Source organism: Fukomys damarensis, unplaced genomic scaffold (assembly GCF_012274545.1).
Source record: "Fukomys damarensis isolate Sample0158 unplaced genomic scaffold, DMR_v1.0_HiC HiC_scaffold_16, whole genome shotgun sequence".
Classification (NCBI taxonomy): Eukaryota; Metazoa; Chordata; class Mammalia; order Rodentia; family Bathyergidae; genus Fukomys; species Fukomys damarensis.
The window spans coordinates 12,624,000-12,650,099 of record NW_022900928.1 but is presented as its reverse complement, the minus strand read 5'-3'; the positions used below and the strand labels follow the sequence as shown (position 1 = coordinate 12,650,099).

The following is a 26,100-nucleotide window of genomic DNA, read 5'->3' as shown; positions in this document are numbered from 1 at the left end:
AAAAAAAAAAAAAAAAAAAAAAAAAAAAAGTAGAAGTCCTCTTTTATATCTTCTCTCATGTTGGGAGAAAGGAGCTAGAAAATTCAGTTATGCTCAGATTTATCCCAGCCAGGGAAACTGCAATTTTGCAAACTCTCCCTAGATAAAAGAATCCCTGTCCAGTGATGTACTTCCAGGTTCTTGGGAATTCTGGAAATTTGGAGGTGATGTAGACAGCTCGGATCACTGGGTAGGGGGGTGCATGGTTCTTTGGTGAAGGGGTGGGGCCATGAAGGTGACATGATGCCCTGAAGCTCTGGGCTGTGCCCTACAGGGTCCAGCTGCCACACGCGATGGGGGGTGTGCACCTGCAGCAGCTGGCTGGCTACGTCATCCTGCGGCATCAGTCTGCTTTCACGCTGGCTTGGGATGGGGTCTCGGCCGTCTACATCAAGATGAGCCTGGAGTTCCTGGGCTGGACCCATGGGTTGTGTGGGAACAACAATGCTGACCCCCAGGATGACCTGGTGACCAGCTATGGTGAGACACAGGCACAGAGATGTGGTTTTGGTGGGGGTGAGGAATGGGTCAGCTTGGAGGGGCAGGAGGGGGCTGGGGGAGAGCACTGGGTCATGGTCATCAGTCTGCTCTTGATTGCATGATGTTGCCTCCTCTGAGTTTGGAACAGTAGGGAACCACCCCAAGTCCTTGAGCACTCTTGACTATTGTGAGCAAACAGCTTTTCCCAAAGAAGGGCTCTGCTAGGAACCCCAGATTGAAATAGGAGCTCAGGAGGCTGCATTCTTCAAAGGTGCTTACCTGTCCCTGGGACCCATCTTCATTCAGAGCTCTCTGCTCCTCTTGTCCCCTTAACCCTGTGATCACGATGATTCTCTCTCGCAGGGAAGCTGACAGATGATGTGGCTGAGTTTGTGCACAGCTGGCAGGAGGAGGTCCCCAACGAACCTCCAGGCACCACGACTGCCTCCCTGCCTCTCCCGCCATGCCTGCAGCAGAGCCCTGGAACCATGAAGGTCTGGGCCCTGGAAGAGTCCCCAACCCTAGTGCCTAGCTATATGTGGTTTCCTGTCTAATTCTTGGAAAGCCATTGGCTTCAGGGGCCCAAGCTGTTCAGTGCCCATGCCCCCCTTCCCTTTCCTTTTCGCCCTTTCTTCTTCCTCTGGCTCATGTTGGAGTTTCCTGTGGAGTTGGTTAAACTGGAGAGCTGTGTATGGCCCTGTCAGCCCCCAGCCCTGCTCCTGGCCCTTATGATACCCAGGGTGTATATGAACGTTGTGAGATGCTGCTGCGGTCCCCCTTTGATGCCTGCCATGCCTACGTCAGTCCTCTGCCCTTCACAGCCAGCTGTACCAGCGATCTCTGCCAGTGAGTGGGCAGCCAGGAGTTAGGGGTGTTGGGAGCCAGGAGTTGGGTACACTGGTTTGTGGGCACCCCTCCCGTATTGGGTTGAGGGTTTAGTGTCTGGGCCACTGAGACTAATAATCCCAGGAAATGACGGAGCTACTTCCCAGAGCACTGGAATTCTTATCTGCCTAGGTGAGACAGAGCTTCCCCATTCAACTGAGGCTCAGAAGTGAGGCCTGATCCCTTCAGGCTCACACAGCAAGTCAGTGTCAGTGCTAGGACCAGAATCCAGCTTTCCTGCCTTGAGTCCAGGGATCTGTATACTTAGATGCTTTCCCAGTTTCTTCTCCCAGTTGAAGGAGAAAAGGGGTGTTCTGAGCTACTGCTAGTCTCTATGGGATGCCGGGGGACTGGTGGCAGGCTAGGCCCTCCTCCAATGTGACCGTTGGTTTCCTACAGATCAGGGGATGATGAAGCCGCCTGGTGTCGAGCCCTGGCTGAGTATGCCCGGGCATGTGCCCAGGCTGGGCGGCCTCTACAAGGCTGGAGGACCCAGCTTCAACAATGCAGTAGGTGCAGGCTGGTGGTGGGCAGGGAGGGCTTGTCAGAAGCCCTGATGTGGGCTGTGGGTGGCATCCTCAGGCCTCAGCTTGTTATCTTGTTCTGCTCAGAACCGTGATCATCAGAGCTTTATGCCCTGAGGTTCTATCTGCTTGTGACAGATGGAGTAACTAAGACTGAGAGTGGGAGAGACTGGCCTGGGCCCACAGAGTGAGATGAGGGTGATTTTCAGAGCCTCCCAGGCCCCCATTAATTTCCTGGGCTCCAAGCACTTTCTCTGGGACTAGGGATGAGGAAAATCAAGGCGTTTCCACTCCCAACCCAGGGCCTGGGGAGGATGGCATCCTGGTCGTATCGACCAACCAAGGGCTTCCCCTCTCTCAAGCTGTGCATTGCAAAGAGAAGGCCTTTACCTACAGTGAGTGCATTGCCTGCTGCCCTGCCTCCTGCCAGTCCCGGGCCTCCTGTGTGGGCAGTGAGATCGCCTGTGTGGATGGCTGCTCCTGCCCCAACGGTATGCAGGGGTAGGAGTTGGGGCCTGGCTCAGGTGGGCATGAAGCGGGGCCTGGGAGGATGCCTGTCTGTGCAATGGATAAAGCAAGGAGCAAACATTTAATAAGTGGATAAATGAATGAATGGCTTCAGGAGGTGAGGGTGGGGTGGAACTATGGCATCTTGTGGTGATCCCTCAGGGTATCGATGTCACTGGGACTGAGCTTTGTAAGGCAGGTAGATGAGCATATACCATTCGTTCATCCGTGCACACCCGTGTATATAGACATTTATCCACATACAGCTCTTTATCCTGTTTTTCACAATGTGTAATTCTGCCACACATCTGTGGTGTGCGATTCATCACAGACACTGACTTTAGGAAGAAGGACCTGGTTTCAGGGATGACACTCACACCGACCCCATCCTGAGATATGAGGGTATAACAGAAGAGACGTAGGGAAGAGGAGGAGGGGAGCTCCCGGAGGCGGAGTACCCAAGCTGCTTCTACATGCATCCCAAGCTTTGGGGGAGAAGCTGGCTAGTGTGCAGGTGGGGGTGGGCCTCTGAGCAAAAGCCTGGCAGTGGGGTAATTTCCTGGAAGGGGTTCCTTATAGAGGGGAGAGTTTGAAGCTGGGATCAGAGGTGAAAGAACTCGCATTAGAGGGCCTTTATCATAGGCCGCAAGAAATCACGGACAGCTTGTGAACAGGGACCGAGATGAGTTAAGCGGATCTTTGCTGTTACTCTAGGGCTGATCTTTGAGGACGGGGCCTGCGTGGCACCAGCTGAGTGTCCTTGTGAGTTCCACGGGACCCTGCACCCACCTGGCTCTGTGGTGAAGGAAGACTGCAATGCCTGGTCTGTGCCCACTGCCTGGGGGCTTGGGGCTGCGGGGGCTGCGGCTTCCCCTCGGGGCCGCCCAGCCTGAGTCAGGAACCCTCCAACATGAGGGCAGTCGCTCAGTTTCTTTGAGTCCCAGGGGATTTCGTGAGATCCATTCTTTTGGGGTCCTCTCCAATACGGTGTTTAGCCCAGGCCTGGGGGCTGACCGTTACCCCTGATCTCTGTTCCAGCACCTGCACTGCCGGCAAGTGGGTGTGCAGCACAACTCTCTGCCCAGGTACGTTCAGCACTGCTGCCGCGGCTGCCTCCACTGGTTTCACAGGGTTTTGGGCAGAGATGCTGTGGGGACCAGGCCTGCTGGGTGGGTCACTCAGTTCCCTTGGCTAAGCATCCCCGCCTTTATTTCTTCAGAGTCACTGTGCCTAATATATTGCTCCAGTCCCTGCCAGGAGGGTTTTAAATGGGACCCTGTAGGTCTGAGGCCCTTCCCAAGCTTGTGGATCTTGGACCAGGGCCTGGTGTCCCTTCAGAGGCAGGGCTGTGTTTATTGTTGGAGGTCTTTAGGGCCAGCCCTGGAGGAGAAGGCTCTTCCCCTGCATGGGTCTGGAGGAGAAGGCGCTGGTCCTCCTCACGCTGGAGCCTGCAGGCCACAGATGGTCCTGATCAGTGGCCTTTCTCTGCCCCTCAGCCGAGTGCTCAGTGACTGGCGACATCCATTTCACGACCTTTGACGGCCGCCGGTACACTTTCCTTGCCACGTGCCAGTACATCCTGGCCAAGAGCCGCTCCTCGGGCGCCTTCACAGTGACACTGCAGAACGCGCTGTGTGGTCTGGTAAGGATGGAGCCCCGGGTGTAAACCAGCCCCTTGAGGGACTAGGATTTAGGGCAGGGCCCGGTCTTCCTCTTCTGTCTTGGCAGAGCTGGGTCAGGAGACTGGGTTATGGCCCCTGCCTCTCTACTGGCTGAGTCGCTCCCTTTTTTTGGGCCTCAGTGTTTTAAAGAAATCTCTAAAATCTTCCTTTTCTGTGTTTTGTTGGATTGGGCTTTCAATATCTCTGCATTCATTCATTCATCAAGTATCTATCACCTATTGGTGCCAGAAGCTGTGCTATATCTTAGGGGCTGGATGAGTTAGACAGGGTTTGGCTCTCTTGGGCCTTCCAGTTCTGAGGGCGAGGCAGATGTGAACCCTTAACCCTTAACCCTGTTATACCAGGGTGAGGTGCCTCTCTGTGGAAAAACTTCCTACTGCTTTTGTTTCACTTGGGCCTTGAGTGGCAGGCGGTGAAGTATATTAGGATAGGCTTCCTGGAGGAGGTGACCCCTTGAGCTGTGTCAGCCACCTGTGAACACAATTGAGAAAAAGTGAAGCTTTGGGGTAGGTGTGAGTGTGCTTGTAATGTATGCGTGGCTGTGTTGTGCCCAGGCTAACACTGAGCCAACCCCACAACCCCTATCTTCACAACAGAGCAGGAACTCAAGTGTACAGCCAGGGCAGACAGCCCCACCCACCTCTGGTGGTCTTGCTTCAGCCTCCAGCCCCAATGGCCCCACCCCAAGCAGGTGTCTGCTGGACCTGCCCCTCCCCGGACAGTGGGTGAGGTGAAGCCTGGGCTGAGTGACTACTCCTTTCTCTCAGCTACAGAATGCCCTAACCTCCTCCCAGGTGATCTCTGCTTGGGAGACTGTGGGGCCACTCCTGTCACATCCTGAGGGTGGCAAAAGAGAGGCTCCTCCCTCTCACAGGGCTCCGGACTATTCCAATCCCTGAGGGTTGTTGGCGCCCTGGGTCTGCCTTTCTGCTGTATAGCACCTCCTTGTGACTTCACAGACACAAGGATCCAGAGGAAGGCCAGCCCTGTGCCAACTCTGTGCCAAGCACCATGAGGTCTACATAGGTGAATCAGACTTTAACCCCACTCTCTAGGAGCTCCTAGTCTGGAGGGCAAGTCACTTGTGTCCTCAGATCACCTCAGGATGATGTGTGTGATCAGGGCCATAAGAGCAGAGTGCTGTGGAGGAGGAAAGAGTTCTGAATATTATAAGAAAGAGCATAATTATCCTAGGTCCTCCCAGCTGAAAAACAGGAGAAATACATGTGTAACCCATATATTATGTGCATGTAAAAAATAAGAAAACGTGCATGTAATACTTTGTTAAGTTGCATTTGTCAAACCCCATAGAACTTAGAACACAAGAACTTTGCTCGTAGAACCCAAGGTTAGTGTTCACACTTTGTGCTGTAAAGTTCTATGGGCTTTGACAATCTGTGTATGTACATGTATCTATGAGTGTTTATGTATTGCTCTGTATTTATATGTGCTAAGCCTAAATTCATACTGATGTTTCAACTCCAAGCCATTGATCTCCTTAGGCATCATTTTAGCCTTAGCATCATTTTCCTTGCTTATCTGCAAATGGTTACCCCAACAGTGAAAAATCTGATTTTCACCATTCACCATCTATTTACCTAATTGTTCAACGCATGGATGTATGCATGGATGGGAGTAATAGAATGGTTAACTTGCACCTCCATGGGAAATGACTTTATCAAACAGATAAGCATAATGCTTATGCAGTTTCTTTTGCCTTTAGTCTTATAAACTTATTTCCAAAGCTATGTAGGCAACATCTTTTCTCCTATCTTCTTCAGTGAGGTTGTAATATAGTTAGATTTCTGTCATGATCTGCTTCTAACCTTGGACAGCCCCCAATCTCCTCCTATATGTTTTTGAAAAATTTGAAAAGATAAATGTGTACTCTTTGTGCTGTAAAGTTCTATGGGTTTAAACAAATGCAACTACCAAAGTATTGCATGCACATTTTCCTCTTTATTTTTGGAACCAGCTATCAAATTCAGGACCTTGTGCTTGGGAGGCAGGTGTGGTGCCACTAAGCTAAATCCCCGGCCTTTCCTCTTTTTTAATTTTTAATTTTTTGGAATCTGGGATTGAACTCAACACCTTGGCCTTGCAAGGCAGGTGTGGTGCCACTGAGCTAAATCCCCGGCCCCCTCATTTTTAAAAAATATATTCGCATTAAAAAAATATGTACTCAACCAGGTAGGACCAAGCAAGTATTGTTTGTATCTCTATTTTGAGAAATTAAATGACTTCTTAAAGGTCTCATTGCTTTCAGTGACATCAGGGCTTGAATCTGAGACTTTGACTGAAGTGTGTGGGCTGTCTCCTCTTATCATCAACATGCCCAGAGGGGAGCAGGTCATATGGTTGGGCAAAGAAGGTGATGTTTTGGGCACAATAACTTTGACCTGTTTCAGAGACTTCTGTCCTTCTGGGCAGGAATTTGGAAGGAGGCTGTGACTTGTACAGTGTTTTTCTGAAACTTTCAAGCCCTAATGATTTCCTCATTTCAGAGTTTGTATCCTTCTCCTATATTACACTTATGCTGGTACACTGCATTTAGAATAAATCCCCAAAATATTACAAGGCTCTACCTAAGCTGGCCCTGCCTGTGTCTTGAAACTTAGCTTATAAGTTTATCTGGTCCTTCTGGTCTTTCTTATGTCCTTAAATGGATGCTTTCCTGTGGTATGGTTTCATAAGGCTGTTTCCTCAATCTGAATATGTATCCCTCTTTCCCTTCTGCCTTTGCTCAGACAGCTTCTGTGTAGCTACAGATCTAAGCTCAAATGTCACTCTCCTGTGCCTCAGTTCTCTGGCTTGCAAAATGTTATGGTTAGCAGTACTTATCAGGTCAGATTGTGATATGGATTAAGTGAATGAATACAGATTAGAACCGCATCTGAATATATTAACTCCATTGTAAAGGTGGCATTAAGACTTTTATTATTTTACATGATTATCATCATCTCTTAGGGTGGCCTTTCCTGCCTCTGCAGATTAAGTTTGGTTCCTTAATGTTTTTCTAGCACCCTCTCCCCCTGGCTTGGAGCACTAATCACAATTATAACTAACCAACTATGTAATTACTTATTTAATGTCCTGTCCCAGATGAATATGTTCTCTCCTTGAGGATGGGGACTGTCTGTCTTGTTCATCGCTTACCTACGAAGCATGGTGTGGGTGTTGCTTGCCCATGGCTGACTTTCAGGAAATGTCCATGTGAATGATTGTGTGGATGTCTTCCTGTAGAAAGGAGGTATGAATGGACCCATTTCATATGTGGAAAACCTGAGGCTCGGAGAGTATTAGCTTATTTCCTGCCTGCCTGTGAGTGGCATGCAGGAGGTGGCACTTGGAGAGAGCTACATAAGCACACATAAAGGGATTGAAGTTAAAATTCTGGTCTGTGGTTGAGTGGGGGAGGTCAGTGTTTCCAAGACTGGCCCCTGGAAAATTTGGATTTCATCTCTGCATTGTATTTTTAGAGTCAAGTATTGGTTTTATTAATGTTATCCCAGCTCTGCTACTAACTTTTCCAATTTCAGCTTCTGTCTGATCAGTCTCCAGATGGGGGCATTTGGTTAGATAATCCCTGATATGCTTTGGGGGTATGTTGTCTCTCTGTGGAGCCTGCCCCACAAACTGGACTGAGTCACTGTCCTTGGAGGACTATTGGGACCAGCAAGACAGACAGACCAACTTGGGTCCACTGGCCCTTCTTTCATTCTAGAACCAAGATGGATCCTGCGTCCAGTCAGTATCTGTGATTCTGCACCAGGACCCTCGGAGACAGGTCACCCTGACCCAGGCAGGGGACATCCTCCTGTTTGACCAATACAAGATCACCCCACCCTACACAGATGGTATGGCTCAAGATGGTCAAGAGAGCTACTTAGGTGCTGGCTATTCAGACCTCTTTTGTTTCTTCTGGCCAAAAGCACTGCTGCATGCGCAAGAACTCACATTGTAGTGGTGAGGTGGGTCAGGCTAGGGGACACTTGGGTTCCAGGAATGTGGATTTCTAAAATGTATCTTTGTCCCCATTCTAGCATGAAAGTGGTCTCATGGCAGTATGATGATTTCTTCTAGCATCAGCTCTTGGAGGGACTGTTTCCTGTCCCTAGACTCAGTATTTGTTTATTATCCTCCCTGATTCCACAAAGGACCAATGGGAAGCTCATAAAAAATACATTTAACAGAAAAGGCAAATCTATTGAGATGTAAAATCCAGAACAAATGAAAATGTTTAAGGGAGGCCAGCCAAAAATACCTAATCAAGATTCAGAAGAGTAGGGATGCATCAGGTATAAAACAACACAGGAAATGGGAGCCATAAAAAATGTGAAACCTGTTAAAATTGGATCCAAGCTTTAAATTTGCTACAGTTAAATCTGTATCTGTATAGTAGGTTTCTTGGTGACCATTCTGAAGCACATGCATAGTTACAGAATTCTCCTTGTGCTAGAGGAGGACACATGTCAGTTCCTTAGGGAGAGCAAAGCTGTAACTGCTAACACTTGATGTTAAATTTCTCAGCCCAGGCTTCATGGTAGGTTCCCCGGGTCCTGATTTTGTCACTGAACAGGGGTTTCCTCAAGGTGCCCCAAATCAATCCTGTGGCAGGGTTTCCCTGGGTGTGGGAGTACTGGTGGTGGGTCAGAGCGTGTACTGGCTGACTTTCTCTGTCCGGTTCTGTGCCCAGATGCCTTTGAGATTCGGAGGCTGTCTTCAGTGTTCCTTCGGGTAAAGACCAACGTGGGTGTACAGGTGCTCTACGACAGAGAAGGATTGCGGCTCTACCTACAGGTGGACCAGCGATGGGTGGAAGACACTGTGGGCCTCTGTGGCACCTTCAATGGCAACACGCAGGACGACTTCCTGTACGTACCCCTAACCCGGAACTGGAAGGGCGGATGGGCTTCTGTGGCCAATTATCCAGAGGTACTGCCTGAAAGTGTGTTTGCTATCAGCCCCCACTGAGGCTGAGGCATACTGTTAATTATTTAGTCTTCTACATTTAAATTGAAGTGTTTCTTTAAAGCTCTGGTTCAGTCATCTGTGTGCAGCAGTATCACTTGGGGTACTTGTTTAAATATGATTCCTGGGTCCCATTTCTCAAGAATCTGATATAAGGTGGGGACCAAGAATTAATTTTTTATTAGCACTACCATGATTCCAGTACAAAAGATCTATGCACTACACTTTGAGAAATATTATTTTATAGTGAAGTCTTAAAACCTCAGACTGAGTTTGATTTGGCTTATGGCTTTGACTATGATGCTTTTAGGTGAATGCGAGCTCCCAGTGAGCCAAGGACACCAGAATTCCTACTTTATATCCCAGCAGGCCAGTGTAACATATATACCTTTCCCACTTGATGCTTGGAGGCTTTTGAGTTTGCAACCTCTGAGCCCCCCAGTATTCAGAGGAAAGCTGTTTCCAACCTGGTAGCAGAGTTGAGAGACTCTTTGGGCATGGCCACAATTTAAGAATTTTGGAGAATACAGGAGTTAAGCCCCCGAGAAAAGAGAGCAAAAGAATGATCTTGAGGTTTGAGGTTCTGGCCAATCTTTCAAGTTGCATGCATTGGGCACACAAGAGAAATTCTTTAGCCAGAAATAGGAATTTGCTCTGAAAATCAAGAACAAGAAAACACAGAGAGCTTTTCAATACCTGTATACTTACAAATATAGCTTCTACTCTCTGATTTGTCTGCTAGAGCTGATAATGGAACAGCTGTCCAGAGCGGTGGGGCAGACATTGGTTTAATGTAGCATTGCTCTTTATAACATGAGTGTCCTTACTGGGTCCATGATATGAGCATGGTGCGTGCCAGGCAACACTGCAGCACTTCCACTAGGGTCATGTCCAGGAAGCATGCTTATTCCCCTGCTCCTTTCATTGCCAAAGGGAGTGCTAGGGAGTCTTCATGGAGGGAAGAGAGACAAAGCCTGAACCCATGAGGTTTTCTATTCTTCATGATGTCCCTGTTTCTCTTTCTGCTATGAAGAGCTCTGGGTAGGCACTGAAAGTATACAATCCTAAGCCCACTTTGAGCTTTTTGGGACTGTTAAATGTGATGTGCATATGTGCACACCCATAATTCTATGTGTTTGAATGTGGCTGTGTAGATATAGTCGTGATACACTTGTAATATACATAGTTGGGATATAGTTGTGCTTTGTGTGTATGTGTGTTGGGGGTGTGTGCAAGTAGTGTATATGGGCCTACATGGGTTACACTTTTGGGTGAGTACACATGTGCCTTGAGGGTGTGCTCTTGCTTAGTCTATGACTGCATGTATGTATCTATGAGAAAGCAAGTACAAACCTGGGTAAATGGTCTATGTATCTCCTGGGTCCACATGGGCGAGTACATGAATATGGCTATGCCATGGCTGCAGGTCCCCAGTTGGTGTACCCGAGAGCACCCCACAGCTCTTTGGCAATTCTTGGAAAACACTGTCTGCCTGCTCCCCGCTGGTCCCCAGCTCCCCACTGGACCCCTGTGATGTGCACTTGCAAGCTGGTGAGGTGGGGCAAAGGATGGCAGCAGGGCGTGGGTCGGTTCCAACTGCTTTGAGAGACAAGAAAGGAACTCTGGGCACGAGGCTGCTGGCCAGATTCATGGAAGTAGTAAGACAAGGGGGAGCCACGGGGAGGGGTCGGGAGAGTGGTGAGGGCCGGGCAGATAGGAAACTTCATGTTCTACCAATCATGTATACTCACTCACCTTTATCCTGGATCCCTCAGCTCAAGGCAAAGGCCAAAGTCCCCACCAACTCTGCACTCTGCCTGCCCCTTCTCTCGCCTCCTTCTGCTTTGCTCTGGCCACTCTGGCCTTCTTGCTGCCCTTGTTGCACAAGCAGGTGGCTGTCTGCCCAGCCCTCTGCATTTGTGATGGTTTCCCACTGCCGTGTGGTTCCTTCAGAGGGACACAGGCCTCACCTCATGTAAACTTTTGTTCACACATCACCTTCTCGTTAGGATCTCCCTGGCTACCTGAGTTTAAATGGCAGTTGCCTGTCCCACCCTACCTCACACTCCCTATCCTCCTTCCTACCTTTCTCTCACTCCTTAGATTCCTCACCTTGTAATGTACTAAATTTACCAAATAAATTGTTCCCTGATTAACCCCTCTGGTGAGAATATACGCTCCCTGAGGATAGGGCTTTTGGGGTGTTGTGTCCTCTACTCTGTCTGTCTCTCCTACTACATAGATTCACACCAGGCACAAGGTAGTATTGTTACAAGAATACATACACATGCGTGCGCACGCGCTCACACACACACACACACACACACACACACACACACCTGGTACAATCCCTGAGCTGTGGGTAGGGAGGGTGGGAGGGAGAGACTGAGTCCTGGGGCACCGGAAATGCCAGACCCCTGACCCCCTGGCCCGGCGTCCCCTGCTAGCCTCCTACGCGGTGCAGGCCTGCAGTGTGCTCACTGGGGAGCTCTTTGCGCCCTGCTCTGCATACTTGAGTCCTGTGCCCTACTTCGAGCAATGCCGCCGGGACACCTGTCGCTGTGGGCAGCCCTGCCTATGCACCACACTGGCCCACTATGCCCGCCTTTGCCAGCGCCATGGGCTCCCAGTTGACTTCCGTGTTCACCTGCCAGCCTGCGGTGAGTGTCCTCCTGTGTGCAACAGGGAGGGTGGGCTGTAGAAGCCTAGGCTTTGGACCTGGGTGTCCACCGCCCCCCAGACTCCTCCATCCTGATGCCCCTTTTCCTGTGCTCTCCACTTCTGCCAATGGCCCCCGACCCTTGTCACCTGGGAGGTGACACTCAGGACTACTTCCTATACCCTCACCTGAGTCTATCTCCAAGGCTGCCAATTCCAAACCCACTCACTTCTCATTACCTCCTCTGCCACCAACTTAGTCGGAGTCACCTCGCTGCAGCAGGAGGAGCTCAGAGGCCCTCTGGCTTGAATGAATGCATACCTCAGTGTGCATAAGCCACCCTACCCTGGCTCTGCTCCTCCCCAGGTCTCACTCCTCTGTGCGCCTCAGCTCCGGCATGGGGCTGGACTCTCAGTGAGTTTCTAGCTGACATTTAGAATAAATGGAAAGACACTGTCCTGGGTGTCAGGAGGCCTGGGTTCCAGCCCTGCTGGTGACTTGCTGTCTGTTGCTGTACAAGACCTTATACCACTCTGAACCAGTTTCTCCAGAGATGATTGGACAGAACCAGTGGTTTTTTGATGCTGGCTGCACATTAGAACACCACAAAAACTTTTATTTAAAAAATGCACGTATCTAGGCCACATCCAGTATCAACTAAACCAACCTATCTGGCGGGGGTGGGGGCAGGTGTCAGATTCTTTTCAAACTCCCCAGTTGGCTTTCATGCACAGCTTGGGATGAGAACTCCTGACCTTGACCTTGTGGGAGGCACTGTGTTTGGCTGTTCTTATGAAGTGAGAGGCAGGGATTCTGGAGCCAGACCTGGATTCACATCTCTTTGACCTTGACCTGTGCTATGACCTTGGGCAGGTGTCTTGATTTCTTTGGTTCTCAATTCTCCCCCTTCAGGATGACAGTTCCCACCCCACACAGTTGTGGAGATGAGAGAAACAGCACCGTTCCCCTTCCCTCTTGCAGCACTGTCCTGTGAGGCCACCAAGGAGTACAGCCCCTGTGTGGCCCTGTGTGGACAGACCTGCCGGGACCTGGCCAGCCCTGAGACTTGTGGGATTGATGGGGGTGCTGACTTCAGCAGGGATGAGTGTGTGGAGGGCTGTGCCTGTCCCCCAGACACCTATTTGGACATCCAAGCTGACCTCTGTGTCCCCAGGTGAGTGGCCCTGCTTGACCATTGATTGGTCAGGTGGGAGATGAGGCCAGGGGTCTCCATGGCCTCTGAGACTGGGGAGTTGTATTGGCCCCTTCGCGTGTCCCCAGTGCACATCACAGTTGCAGGTCACACCTTGGTGGGTAAGGTAAGGGCTCTCTTTTGGCCTCCCTTCCAAGCCTGTCCTTGGTCTTGACACTTCAGGCCACTCAAGATGGCTTTCCCACAAGACAGAGCAACCTGCAAAGCCAAGAGGGCCTCCCTCTACTCATCTCCTCTCCTCCTGTCTAAATATTTATTTATATCCTATTAGATTCTACCAATTTCTAGGTCCTGGTAATTCAGCATTGAGCAAAACAGAGTCCTGCCCTCGGGACTCAATTTCCAGGATAGTGAGGCAGACATAAAAAACACATCGCTGAAACGGGTGGGTGGTAACAAGAGCTACCATAAGTGCGATGAGGACAGGAAGTCCTGAATTGTTATGTCCATGCGCCAAGCAAGGAGTGGGGCCCCTCTGTGGCAGCAGCAGCTGGAAGAAGGAAGAGGGATCCAGGCTGGGGAGATGGCCTGAGGCCAGCTTGACTTTTCAACTGGAGGGCAGAGTGGGAAGAGGGTAGGCAGTGACCCCACATGGTCCTAGGGCAGGGCTGGGGATTTAGCTCAGTGGTGCCACCTGCCTCTCAAGCACAAGGACCCAAGTTCGATCCCGGGTTTCATTTAAAAAAATAAAAAACCCCACATGATCCTAGGGCAACTGGCAAGGCCTTTGGTGACCTCCCAGCCTCAGTTTCTTTATCTGGAAAATGGTACACTGATTGGTTTTCCAGTGGTGAGGGACTGGAGGGAGATCCCTCTGTGGAGAAAATGGGAATCAGTTGGAGCCTTTTTTGGAAGGGTTTTATAGCACCCCATTGTGAGATCCAGATGTACACTCCACCCACACGCACACTCCATCCCTTCTAATGACCTGTGGCCCACAAAGGAGGTCTCTGTAGTCCCATAGAACAGAGAGGAGGTAGATGAGAAGCACTGGGCTTGATTGAGCTCAGGGGTCCCTTCCAAACCCGGCCTTCTCTGCTCCAAAACCTGCACATGCCCAGAATTGGCAGGTACTCTGGGAGTTGTGTGATGAGGAGGCACAGCCTTTGCCTCAGATATAAGTAAAGGAAGACTCATGAGACAGCGTAAGAATCCCTGCCTCCAGGATCCCTGGAAGGAGTCGATGAGATAATGTCCATGAGGGCCTAGCATTTAATGATCAGTACGGCACAGGGACTGGCCAGGCACAACAGATGCCGGGTGTGAAGGACCAAGGCCGGTGCACCAGGATGCCACATCAGCGGAATTCCTGCCCACCTCAATATGGCTTGGGGTCCAGAAGTGGAGTCCTGTTCTTACCACCTCTCCTGTCCTCCGACCAAGTGGGGCTGGCTGTGTGAGGGGACAGAGTCAGTCCAGTGGGGTTGTCCTTGTCTAAGCTCGGTAAGGGCCCCGAATCTGGGACTCAATCCTGACCTCTGTCTCTGGAGCCAGACTGGCTTTCCCAAATCCATGACACATGTCACAGTAGGTGCCATTACTTCTCTGAGTGTCCTTCTGTCCCCTTCTGGCTGAGGGTGGGCTTTCTGTCCTTGGCAGTCTCTTCCCAGGTCCCAAGTCTGCTTACTTTTCCCTGTTCCTGGTTTTTGTAGGAACCAGTGCTCCTGCCACTTTCAGGGGGTGGACTATCCCCCTGGGGACAGTGACATCCCATCCCTGGGCCACTGGTGAGCTCCCTGGGCACCAGCCTCATCGTCCTTTCTCTAAATGGAAGAGCTGACTCCTGACAATGTAGCTGAGTGGAACTTTCCACGAAGTGACACCTATGCTGCTGCCCCCACCATGCGGGGGGTGGGGGACAGTGAGTGCGGCTGTCTGTGGGGACTGTGCAGTGACCTGGGTGTGGTGACGTGGGCTGTGCAGGCCCTGCAGTGAATGGGCCGATTCACCTGTGTCCCCCTCTCTGCAGCCACTGCAAAGATGGAGTCATGAGCTGCGATAGCAGAGCCCCAGGTAAGGGTAATTGGGGCTCCCACGGAAAGGATGGTGGGGGGCTGGGGCATCCATCAGGATGGGGAGAGCCCACTGCAGCTCTTGCCCTTCCCTGGGTGGAGGGTGGCATCTGGAAACCCTGTCCCAACCTCAGCCCCATTCTGAGCATCGGGGGTGTCTGGACGGTGTCTTGGCCTCCCCTGGGTCTTGGATCCTCTCAGTGTGAACGTTAAGTGTCTACTGAGGCCACCTCCGAGCCCAGTGGTGGATGTGGGGTCAGAGTGGGGGCCTTTGAGACTCCCAGACAACACAGATTGGGAAGGGTGTGGAAAAGTGGTGGGGCAGCCTGTGGGGGGCTTGGGGGTGGGGTAGAGGGTGGGTGCTGCTTCATTCTGGAAGGGCCTCCTAAGGATGGAGATTAGCACGGGGAGGACTGGAGAACGATCAGTCAGGTGGTTAAAAGAAGGGACTTGAGGTTCGGGCAGTAGGAGTTCAAATCCTGATGAGTCCTCACTAGCTGTGCACCCCTGGGTAACTCACTTTACCTCTTTGCACCTTCATTTCCTCTTTTGTAGATAACCTAGCTTCCTACGTCCACATCCATGTTTTGTGTATATTCCTGACTGTATTTTTCTTTTGGTCACTTTGGTTTGGATTTCTGCTTCTCTGGGACATGGCTGTTCCTTTCTCTGCCCCATCCCAGCCTGGGTGTAGACCTCAGCTGTTTTTTATTGATTTCCATAAAAAGATCACTTACACAAAGTGCAGTTGTGCGAATGGGTTTATGTCACAGAAATACAGGTGACAGGAAATTGACTCTCCCTGTTGTTAAAGTCCTCTGGTCACCCTGCCATGCTGCTTTGCTGTCCTCTTTCTGGCTTTTCTCCTGGTCCCTCTGGGGTTCTTCTTCTTACTCCGTGACATCTTTTGAAAGCAGAAGCGGCTTCGCTGTATCCTATGGGAAGAGGAGGGGAGATAATAATACCCCCCCACCCGAGAGGTTTCAGGGTTAAATAAGACAATACACAGGCGGCACCTGGCGCCGCACCTGACGTGGAAGGCATATTCAGTAATGGTCCCGAGAATGTCCCTCCTTCCCCCTGTGACCCTGGTATAGGAACCCGAGCAGTGCTCCAGGAGCAGCCCTCACTCCTTGTCTCTTCCAGCTGCAGGGCCCCAGCCCTCCCTGGTCACCCCCACAGCGTAAACCAAGGCTCAGGCATACAGCGCCTCCCTCTTGTCTTCCAGCGGCAGCCTGCCCAGTGGGCCAGGTCTTTGTGAACTGCAGTGACCTGCACGCAGACCCTGAGCTGAGCAGAGAGAGAACGTGTGAGCAGCAGCTGCTGAACCTGAGTGTGATAGCCGGAGCCCCCTGCCTGTCAGGCTGTGCCTGTCCCCAGGGGTATGGACCCATGTTGCCATGGTTTCTCCTGCCTGAAGGCTGGTGGATTGCAGGGTGGAGGGCTTGCAGGGGGGCGCTAGCCTAGGGCAGCCATGATGCTGGTGGGAAGCCTGGGAAAGAGCAGAAGCTTAAGGACCCAACCTGGGAGGGATTCTGTCTGGCTCTGTCTGCTCTTCCCTGGTGACCCTGAATGAGGGAGACACTAAGGCTCTCAGAGACCCCATTTTTCTCTTGGAAAATGGAAAACAGTCATAATGCCCATACCTTATTAAGTGGCTTAAGTGAGGTTCCGAAGTGGGAGCACTGACCTGGGAGTCTCTCCAGAGACACCAGATGGGATAAAACCCATGTTTCAGTCCCCCACGTCTTCCCCTGCACAGTTTCGAGAAAATTCCTTGGATAAAGGGCTAGTGACTCTGGAACACTCAAGAAAGGTTCCACCCAGTGGGAAGAATCTCCTTACCAAATCCCCAAAACACTGCCCTTTGCACCATGCTGGAGCTCCAGGAGTTGCGTCTCAGGGTTGTACTTCCTGTGTGCTCTGTATACACAGGTGGCGGGAGGGCCTACACCCAGCTCTGCCAATCAGTGCTCATTCCCAGGTTTGGGTCAAAGAGTCCATTGGGCATCCCATGCCTTGGCAACACCAGATTGTGCCCTTCAGAGATTAGTGATCAGCCAGGAGTCCTGGCCTAGGCCTAGCAGCCACGGAAGATTAGGGGAGGGTCAGGACTTCTAGGGTGGGAAGCCGAAGGGACAGAGTTTTGCTGTCTGTAGGACACTTTGACTTTGTTCCCTTCTTAATCTTAGAGTAACTATGGGAGAGAAGAGGGTTAGATTCTTATTGTCATGTTGCAGAGGAAGAGGCAGTGCAGGGGGAGGATGCAGGGAAATGGTCTGGCTGAGGGACCATGACTCAGAACCAATCTCCTTACTCCAAAACCTGTCCCTTGTCCAGACCCGGTTGGTTCTGTAAGACCTGAGGTCTGGTCCTCTACACAGAGGTCACAATGTGGATTTTGTCTCTTCCTGGGCCAGGGCATCCACAGTGGACCTGCATAGGCTCCCAGGCCTGTCCTTCTGCTGCCACTTAGGCCCCAGACCTTGTGAGGAGTGTCACTGTCACAGAAGGCCTCCTGGGGCACCATCCCACATGCACAAGTTTACCTCAGACTGGACTATATCCCCAACCTTTAATGATTAATTATTAATTAATTAAGAGGCAGGGTCTAACTGAGTTACTGAGTTGCCCAGGTTGGGCTTGAATTTATGATCCTCCTTCCTCAGCCTCCGAGAGGGCTGGGATTACAGGCATGTGTGCCACTGTGCCTAGTTTAGCTTGTCAGATTCTACAAAAACTGGTCTGTAGAATTTGATTAAATTTGTGTTAAATCTACAGGTTGTTTGGTGCATGGGGGGGGGAACTGACAACACTAGTGAGCTTAATCCACAAGTATGGTGTTATTTCCCCATTTACTGGGTCTTTTTTTTTTTTTTTCATTTCCCTCATTAATGTTTCCTACTTTCCACATAAGGTTTGGCATTTTGTTGTTGAATTTACTCATAGGTGCTTTTGTGTTCTTAGTTGATATTGTAAATATTTTTATTATTTTTTGTTTGTTGTGGGAATGTAGAAATACAACTTACTTTTGTACGCTTTCCTTGTATTCTGTAATTTTGCTAACTTCATTTGCTCAGTCATAATGGCCTTTTTGAAGATTCTTCAGAATTTCTTTACTTCTAATCTTCACGCTTTCCCCCATTGCCTTGCAGTACTGGATATTATTTCCAATAGAAATGATAGGAGTGAAATTTGTTGCTTTTCTCCTCATTTTAGGGTAAAGCAACCAGTTCTTCTCCATTAGTGAAAATATTAGCCGTAATGTGTGAGTGTGTGTGTGTGTGTGTTTGTTGTTTTGTGGCACCAAGGATCAAACTCCGGACCTTGATGCAACTGAGCTAAATCCCCAGCCTGTTGTTTTTTTTTTTTTCAGCTTTAATTGAGTTTATTGGTACATTTTAGGGATACAGTACAGTTACATTCATTGTTGGGATCTTGTACCTCTACAAGTCTTGATTCTCATTTTTTCCCCTTACCTTGCCCTCCCTTCACTCCCTGATGCCCTTTACCAGATTTACTTCTAATATGTCGAGAGTTTTTGTAATAAATGGGTGTTGAATAATACTTTACTTTGTTACTTTGGCAAATTGTGTAAGTTGACTTTCTAATATTGAACCCACTTTGCATTCCTGGGATAAACTCAGTCATGATGTATTACTTATTATTTAATATTCTATGTTTGTAGGAGATTTTGGTCTGTGGTTTTCTTTACCTGAAATGTCATTATCTGACTGTGGTAGCACAGTAGTGTTGGCCTCATTCAATGAGTTGAGAAGTATTATTTCTTTTTCAAGTTTTTTTGAAAGAGTTTGCTTAGAATTGGTATTATTTCTTCCTTAAATGCTTGATAAAACTTACTAGTCTAGAGAAATTTCTAACTTCAAATTCAATTTCTCTAATAGGTGAGACTTACTCATATTTCTATTCCAAACTATGAACTTTCATAGTTTATATCTTTTAGGAATTTATCCATCCCATCTAAGTTGTCACATTTATTGGCTTAATTCTGTAATACTATTCTCTTGCTTTCCTCTGAATGTCTGCAGTATCTGTAGTTTTATCATCTCTTTTTTTCTTGATGTTGGTAATTTCCATTCTCTCTCTTTTGTTGTTGTTATTTTAGCCTGAGAGTGGTTGATTTTATTATGTTTTTTTTTTTTGGTAATAATTCATGATTCCAGGTTAGTAATTCTTCCTTTTAGTGGTTTAATTTTTATCATTATTACCTTGTTATATAACATATGTTGGCCTTTTGAATTGTCAACAGTTTGACTCTCATGTGCCTATGTTGTGTGTGTGTGTGTGTGTGTGTGTGTGTGGTGTGTATTGTGCTTGGACTTCATGGAGTTCATCAAAATTGACAATGTTTCAGCCATTATTTCTCCAAATGTTTTCTCTGGGATTTCAATAATATTTCTGTTAGAATAGCTAATATTATTTCATATGTCAATGAAACTCTGTTTTTCCCCCAGCCTTTCTTCGTATTTGACTGATTCTTTCTCCCTACTTCAAGGCTACTAACCTTTGCTTCTAAAGTATTTAGTTTTCTGTTATGCCTTTTCAGCAAAATATTCATTTAAAGTTATGTTTTCAGAATTTCTTTTTTAAAAATATTCTTAAGCTTCTGAGATTCTCATACAGTTCATTGTATCTTCCTCCTTTTAATCTTAAACATACTCAAGTGCTAATTCTATTACGTATATCATTTTAAGATCTATTTTAATTATTGAATTACTTTTCTCTTAGTCAAGGTCACATTTTTCTGTTTCTTCTTATATGTAAAAATTTTTATTAGATACTGGGTATTATGAACATTATTGTATTGACTCTGAGTGTTGAATTTCATGCAGTAGGCAGTTAATTTACTGCTTCATTAGCTTGATCTTCTCAAGATTTATGTTGGAGATTTGTTAGTTTGTCTACAGAACCACTATTCCCAAAGCCTGAGGTGTTAAAGGAATTCCTTCTAAGACAGAATCCTGACATCTCCCAGAACTGCATTGCACCAGAAATCTTCATTAATCTCACACTTGCTCAACAGCTGACACATACCAAGCCTTCAGAAATCTTTTCTCGCTTATGCCCAATTTAGTATTTAGCCAAAGACTTAAGGTAGCATCTATGCAGAATCCCAAACTCTTTCCCCGAGAAGATCCCTCCTATTCTATATCTTGATCTGGAGCCACCTCAGAAGCCCTGAACTTCAGTTTGTCTCTTCTGCTGAGTGACCCATGGATCTCTGCTTAAATTTCATCTTTCTGCACAGTCGTCCAGAAAGGGCTTCCAGGCAGAAAATCTGAATACAGGGAGGAACTAACTAAAGACTCTTTTTATAGTCTCTGAAGCAGGGTTTCTCTATGACTTTTAAAACTATATACTAATTTTTCTTTGAAAAATAAAATAAGAAGGTTAAATAGCTTGTCCTATGCAGATCCTGGACTTAAAACTAAAATTTGCTTCTTGCCAAAGCTTGTAGTCTTACCCTTGCCTCAACTGTACCCCGGTGATACCTGGGCATGGCCTGAAATTGTGACCTGAGGACTGCAATAAATTGCCAGAGTTGTCCATGGCTCCTGCCTGGAGTGGATCAGATTATATGGAAACCAGACAAGAAGGTGGTAGCACTGTGGCTTTGCCACTCGTGGTCTGAGAGCTCCATGAACAACTGGTAGGAGGGCCGGTGTCCACGACTGTTATCTGTTTATTAGTTTAACCTTAGTGCCTAAATGGTAACTGGCATCTTCCTGACCAGGGCAGCTGTGTCTGAATGGCAGAGACTTCTGAACTGGGCCAAGCCTGCTTCTGGTTTTTCCATTTACCAAGTTGCCTCAGCTTCGCTGGGAAGCAACAGGATGGGAGTGGCACATGGTTGGTCTCTTCTAGGATCAATGCTGAGACCCACCTGGGGTATACACGTGTTGCGTACTTTTCCACAGAATGCAGATCTAGGAGGCGAGCTCTCCTGATCCCTTGCTTGCTGTGTTCCTACAGCCTGCTCAGACATGGGGATGCATGTTTCCTGCCAGAGGAGTGCCCATGCACTTGGAAGGGGAAGGAGTATTTCCCTGGGGACCAGGTGACGTCTCCCTGCCATACCTGGTAAGTGAGGGCCCTGAGCAGGCTTTGCTTTTTGCTAGGAAGGGTGTGGGTGTGAAACATGTAATCATGAGTATAATGTAGCACTCCCCTTCTACTGTGTTTATATTCATGCTGCATGGTTGTATGTTTTGTAAGGGTTCACGTACATACACAAGTGTGTGTCTATAAAATAATGTTTTGGAGTTTTGAGACTACTTACATGAGTGTAAGTTTAGTCAACATGTCTAGGGATGTGGATACTTGCATGAGAATGTGTTTGCACATTTAAATGAACATGTAAGTGGGCACAAATCACAGACTGCATTGATGAACATGCATGTATTTGGATGAAAGGACAGATATTTGTAAATCTGAATATGTTCATGAATATATACAATTAGATATTTGGGTATAAATGTAGGAATGATTATATATATTTGTGTTCATATACTTTAGTGTGTGTGGACATGTTTGTACAAGGTATGTAATTATGTGTGTGCATTGCACATATATATTTATGCCCACATGTGAGTGAATATATATGTGTCAGTGTGCATTTTTTGGTCTGTGAATATATACAAGCCTGTATACAAAAGTAAGAGTGTATATGGAGAATATGCACACTATGCTCAGTAATGTGCGTATACATATAGCGGAGTATATGCGTCTAGGCTGGGTTCCATGGCAACAGACTCAGATCTGGTTGTGTAGAACCTGTGCTAGGTCAGGCAGCAGGAGTAGATACTAGGCAGACACAGCCTTCTGATGGAGAAAGCACTGGGGAGGGGGTGAGAAATAATAAACCGGTGCCCTGATGTTGAAGAGCAAACTCAGCTCCTGTTCCAGTGTTAAGAACCAAGCAGGGGCGGCCTAATGTGAACAGGAAGCCCCTGGCACTGGGACCCAGGAGCTCTGCAGAGAATCCCAGAGAGGCTCCCTCTTGGAGATCCATCCAGCTAGCTCCCACGCTGGGGTGGAAACTGTTCTGCTTCTCTGCTTCAGAGGATGGTCATGGCCTTCTCACAACCTGCTCCAAGGCAGTTTTCCTCAGATCATCAGGGTTGGATCTAGGATTAGAGCCCTGGCTGTCTGATTCCAGGATCTTCTGGGTTTAATGTCAGGACACGGAGCTCTCAAGTGTTTGTAGGGTTTTGTGACTGTGATGGACCAGGGCTAACCTGGCTGCCAGGTGCATATGGTGAGAGATTAGGGATAGATGGCTTGGACTTGTCCAAGGGTACTCTGGCTCAGAGACTGACCTGCTTTTGTCATTTTGTTGGATTCCAGCCCCCAGTCCTGCACCCCAACCTGCAGGCAGGAGGATAGCTAGGTTCTGTTGAGTCCTTTCCTGTGAACACACTGGCCTTGGAAATCAGGTCCAAGGCAGAAGGTGGTGGGCAGAGTCTGGGGCCAGAGCCAGTTACCGCTGGGAGTATTTTAGGATTTGGAGCTCTGATGGGAAGAGGCTCTATCTTCCTAGGAAATGCTAACTGGCCATGGGATGGGTATCCTCTCTTCTTTAGGAAACTGGGAAATATATGGGTAAGTTTTTATGTAATTGGATTTTTGAATTCCACCCTCCAAACCCATGTACACAACCTTCTCAACATTCCCTCACGAAGAGCATGTGTGACTACTCCAGCTCTCTGTGGTGAGGTGGGCCCTGGAGGTGTGCCTGGCTTGGGCATTTGGTGGGATCTGTCCCCCAGAATGGGGCTCGGCTGCCTATCTCTTCACAAATCTCTGTTCAGTCACGTCACTTTGGCAGCCTTGAGTCAGCCACTGTGGGAGTGTTGCCAACCCTGCATGGACATTTTGGCTGTAAACCATTGGGGTGGGGTGTGACTGGATGTATACACAGGCTGAGGAAGACTCGGAGTTGCAGCCTCAGGAGACGTGAATGACTGAGTGCGTCTCTGGTGTGCGAGTGGAAAGAACCCCTTTCATAATTGCTACACATGCATCCCAGGTCGTGCTTCTTTACTCCTAAAGATTTTAGCTCTGGACCCACTGTTCCTTTATCTAACTCCACCTCTGCCCTAGTTCTTGGAGACTTCAATGTCCAGTATCTCCTGGGACCTCAGTTCCTTCGTCTTCCTCCACCCTCATGGTGTAAGTAGCCCTCTGCTTGCTCTTGTCATTTCTAGTAACTCAAAACGCCTATACCCCACCTCTCATTGTCTTCAACCCCACTCCCTCTGGTACCCCGATTCTCTCACTTCTCCGACCCCACAGGGATTTCTAATCCAGGGACCACTGTACTTCCCTACAGCCTCTCATCCTTTGTGTCTTCCCTTCCCTTCCTCCTAAACACAAGGTCCGGTGCTGTCATCGTTTCCTTGGAAACGGGTGGCAGTTTTGCATGGTAACGTGCAGGCTCAGTTGTCTTGCCCTGTCTGTTCTGTTGTAACTTCTGTCCCACCTAATCAACGTGTCATTCTCTGTTGGATCATCATCACTGTATAAAAGTGTCTGGTTTGATAAACATCCAAATTCCCAGTAAACCTATTTCTCTTCTCACCTTCTATTGCAGAAAATCTTGAAAAACCTCACTGTACTTGGTGTTTCCAATTTTCATCTCCTCACCCTTTTATTTTAGAGAGAATGCCAAACTTAGGCATTTTCCCCATCGTGTCATCAAAACTGTTCCTCTCAAGGTCACCAGTAACCTCAGTGTTGCTATATTGATGTCATTTCCTGGTCTTCATCTCCCAAGGCCTAGTAACACGATTTAGCAGTTGATTACTTGCTGATCATTCCTTCCTCCTTGATGCCTGTATTCATGTGGCCTCTGGAAGACCATGCTTTCTTGGTTTTCCTCCTAAATTTATTACTTCTCCTTAGTTTCCTGTGCTGGCTCTTCTTCTGTACCCTTTTCAGAAGGAAGTATCTCAAGGAACCTCTTCTCTCAGGTATTTATATCCATTCCCTTGGTCAACTCACCTAGCTTCAAAACTATAAGGCTCACCCATATGGAGACGGCTCCTAGATTTCTACCTGTAGACTGCAGTAACTCTTCTGAACTCCCAACACAGACATCACCTATTTAACGAGCATCACCACGTGCACATCTAACGGACATCTCAAACTCAGGGCATCTCAGGATGAGCACTTGAATTGTCCCCTCAAACTTGCTTCTCCCTCAGACTTTCCTATCAGGGTTAAGGAACACTTAATTCCCTCTCGTTATGCAGACCAAAAACGCTAGAGTCATCCTGAGTCTTCTTGCTCATTACCCACATCCAAGCTGTCTGCAAATCCTTTTCATTCTGCCTTCAAAATGCACCCCAGATTTGACTACTTCTTCCTCCTTCCACTACTGTTCGCCTTATCTGAGCCACCATTGTCTGTCTCGTCCCTGATTTGCCCCAGTTTCCTCCTGATTTTCTGCTTCCCCTTAAGCCCCCTCACTTTAGGCTCAATGCAGCAGTCAGAGCAGAACGCAAACCAGGCTTGTCATTCCTGGGGTCACATCCTCCAGCGACTTCTCTCATTCGTAGCAAAAGCTGACATTCTTAAGGGGCCTTCTCAGACCCATGTCGTCTGGGCATCGATCGCCTCTCTCAATTCCTCTTCTACTGTCTTGCCCATATGCCATCAATTCTAGCCGTGTTACCTTCTGGGTGTTCCCTAGGGTGTCTTCCCAGAACACCCTTCTTTGTGACGTCCATACAGTTCGCTCTTTCACTTCCTTTTGGTCTCTGCTTACCTGTTTCCTGCCTGCCCTATTCAACATCGGAGCCCCTTCCCACAACCTTTCCCAGTTCCTTCATCCTGCTTCCCACGGCATGCTCTACCTTTCAGTGCATTCTATTACTTACTCAAACTAAACATTTTAACACTTTTTCAGCGTATATCTTTCATCTTCTAGAAAAGGCAGAGGGTATTATATGTATTTCATTTGTTTTGCTGTTTTGTTCACTGGTATATCTCAAACTCCTGGAAGAAAGAACGCCTGGGATATCGTAGGTACCTAATATTTGTTGGATGAAGAAATGGAGTGCTAACAATGTGGACTTTGGAGTCACAGAGACGTGGGTTAAATCTCAGCTCGATTGCTTATTGGCTGGGGGTCCTTAACCTCTGTGAGTCCCATGTTTCCTGCATAAAATAGGGGTCACAGTCACACCCTCCAGGCTTCCGTTGAGGGTTGATGATGTCTGTTGACCCCTCGTCCAAGGGCACACAGGGTATGTTCAGCAGGCAATACCTCTGTCAAGGGCATTTGGCTATGAGGTGGGGAGGAACTGCGAGCTGGTTGTGTGTTTCAGCTTCTGCCAGCAGGGCTTATTCCAGTGCACCCTGCACCCCTGCGCCTCCACCTGCACTGCCTACGGCGACCGGCATTACCGCACCTTCGATGGGCTCCCGTTTGACTTTGTGGGAGCCTGCAAAGTGCACCTGATCAAGGTGAGTTCCTGGGTGTGTCTGCCCAACTAGCTCCATGGGGACCCACAGCAGCTGGGGCCAAGGACCTGTCCAGGCACTTTTGTGCTCTGGTCTCCACTTAGGTGCATGACTGGGTGGGAAGAGGGTCTGAGACCGGAGGTGCAGCTGTTGGACCTGCAGAAAACCCCGCTGCCTGTCCATTCACCACTATAACCTGGCCCTGTTGGGTCTGAGGAGATTGCTCTTTTGCTGCCTGTAGGAGAAAGAGTTAATGGCTTTTGAGCTTTTATTGCAGTGTGTACCCTGGTACTGAGCCATATTTGTGGATTCTTTCATTTAATCTAGCAGCAACCTACAAGATTAGATTACAGATGAACAACTTGGGAAGTTAAGGAACTAGATCCAGGTCATCAGCTAGTCCTCAGCAGCTGGAAAGTTAGTGTCACTATTGACTCACATCTTAAAGACCTTGGTTCACCCAGAGGGAGAGGAGTGGTGACGTGGGTGGCACAGTGGAGGCAAGGTCCCCCAAGGGAGAGAGGGCACCCACAGTGCAGGTGGGACAGTGCCAGACACACCAGGGCAGCATGGTTTTGCTAGGGCCTGTCCATCTCACCATACATGAGCAATAGCAATAATAACAACAGTGATGAAACCT

The 26,100-nt window shown here is 48.5% G+C and overlaps 1 protein-coding gene and 1 long non-coding RNA gene across 2 annotated transcripts in view; one reads left to right on the top strand and one right to left on the bottom strand.

Moving 5' to 3' along the window:
* The window catches only part of Otog (otogelin), a 74,246-nt gene that overhangs the window by 9,136 nt on the left and 39,010 nt on the right, over window positions 1-26,100 (top strand). Inside the window, exons 8-25 of the mRNA XM_010615147.3 lie at window positions 314-519; window positions 883-1,013; window positions 1,259-1,365; window positions 1,804-1,913; window positions 2,291-2,419; window positions 3,150-3,258; window positions 3,474-3,520; window positions 3,932-4,077; window positions 7,842-7,974; window positions 8,814-8,991; window positions 10,515-10,639; window positions 11,536-11,748; window positions 12,729-12,921; window positions 14,613-14,687; window positions 14,930-14,973; window positions 16,201-16,354; window positions 20,967-21,074; window positions 25,325-25,463. Of these exons, the coding sequence (XP_010613449.1) occupies window positions 314-519; window positions 883-1,013; window positions 1,259-1,365; window positions 1,804-1,913; window positions 2,291-2,419; window positions 3,150-3,258; window positions 3,474-3,520; window positions 3,932-4,077; window positions 7,842-7,974; window positions 8,814-8,991; window positions 10,515-10,639; window positions 11,536-11,748; window positions 12,729-12,921; window positions 14,613-14,687; window positions 14,930-14,973; window positions 16,201-16,354; window positions 20,967-21,074; window positions 25,325-25,463 (2,347 nt within the window). The remainder of the gene's footprint in view (window positions 1-313; window positions 520-882; window positions 1,014-1,258; window positions 1,366-1,803; window positions 1,914-2,290; window positions 2,420-3,149; window positions 3,259-3,473; window positions 3,521-3,931; window positions 4,078-7,841; window positions 7,975-8,813; window positions 8,992-10,514; window positions 10,640-11,535; window positions 11,749-12,728; window positions 12,922-14,612; window positions 14,688-14,929; window positions 14,974-16,200; window positions 16,355-20,966; window positions 21,075-25,324; window positions 25,464-26,100) is intronic.
* LOC104856037 lies at window positions 15,723-16,904 on the bottom strand. Its single transcript, XR_778533.1, has 3 exons — window positions 16,818-16,904; window positions 16,619-16,726; window positions 15,723-15,907 (listed from the first exon to the last, which is right to left on the bottom strand). It is a non-coding gene; the product is annotated as an uncharacterized LOC104856037 (long non-coding RNA).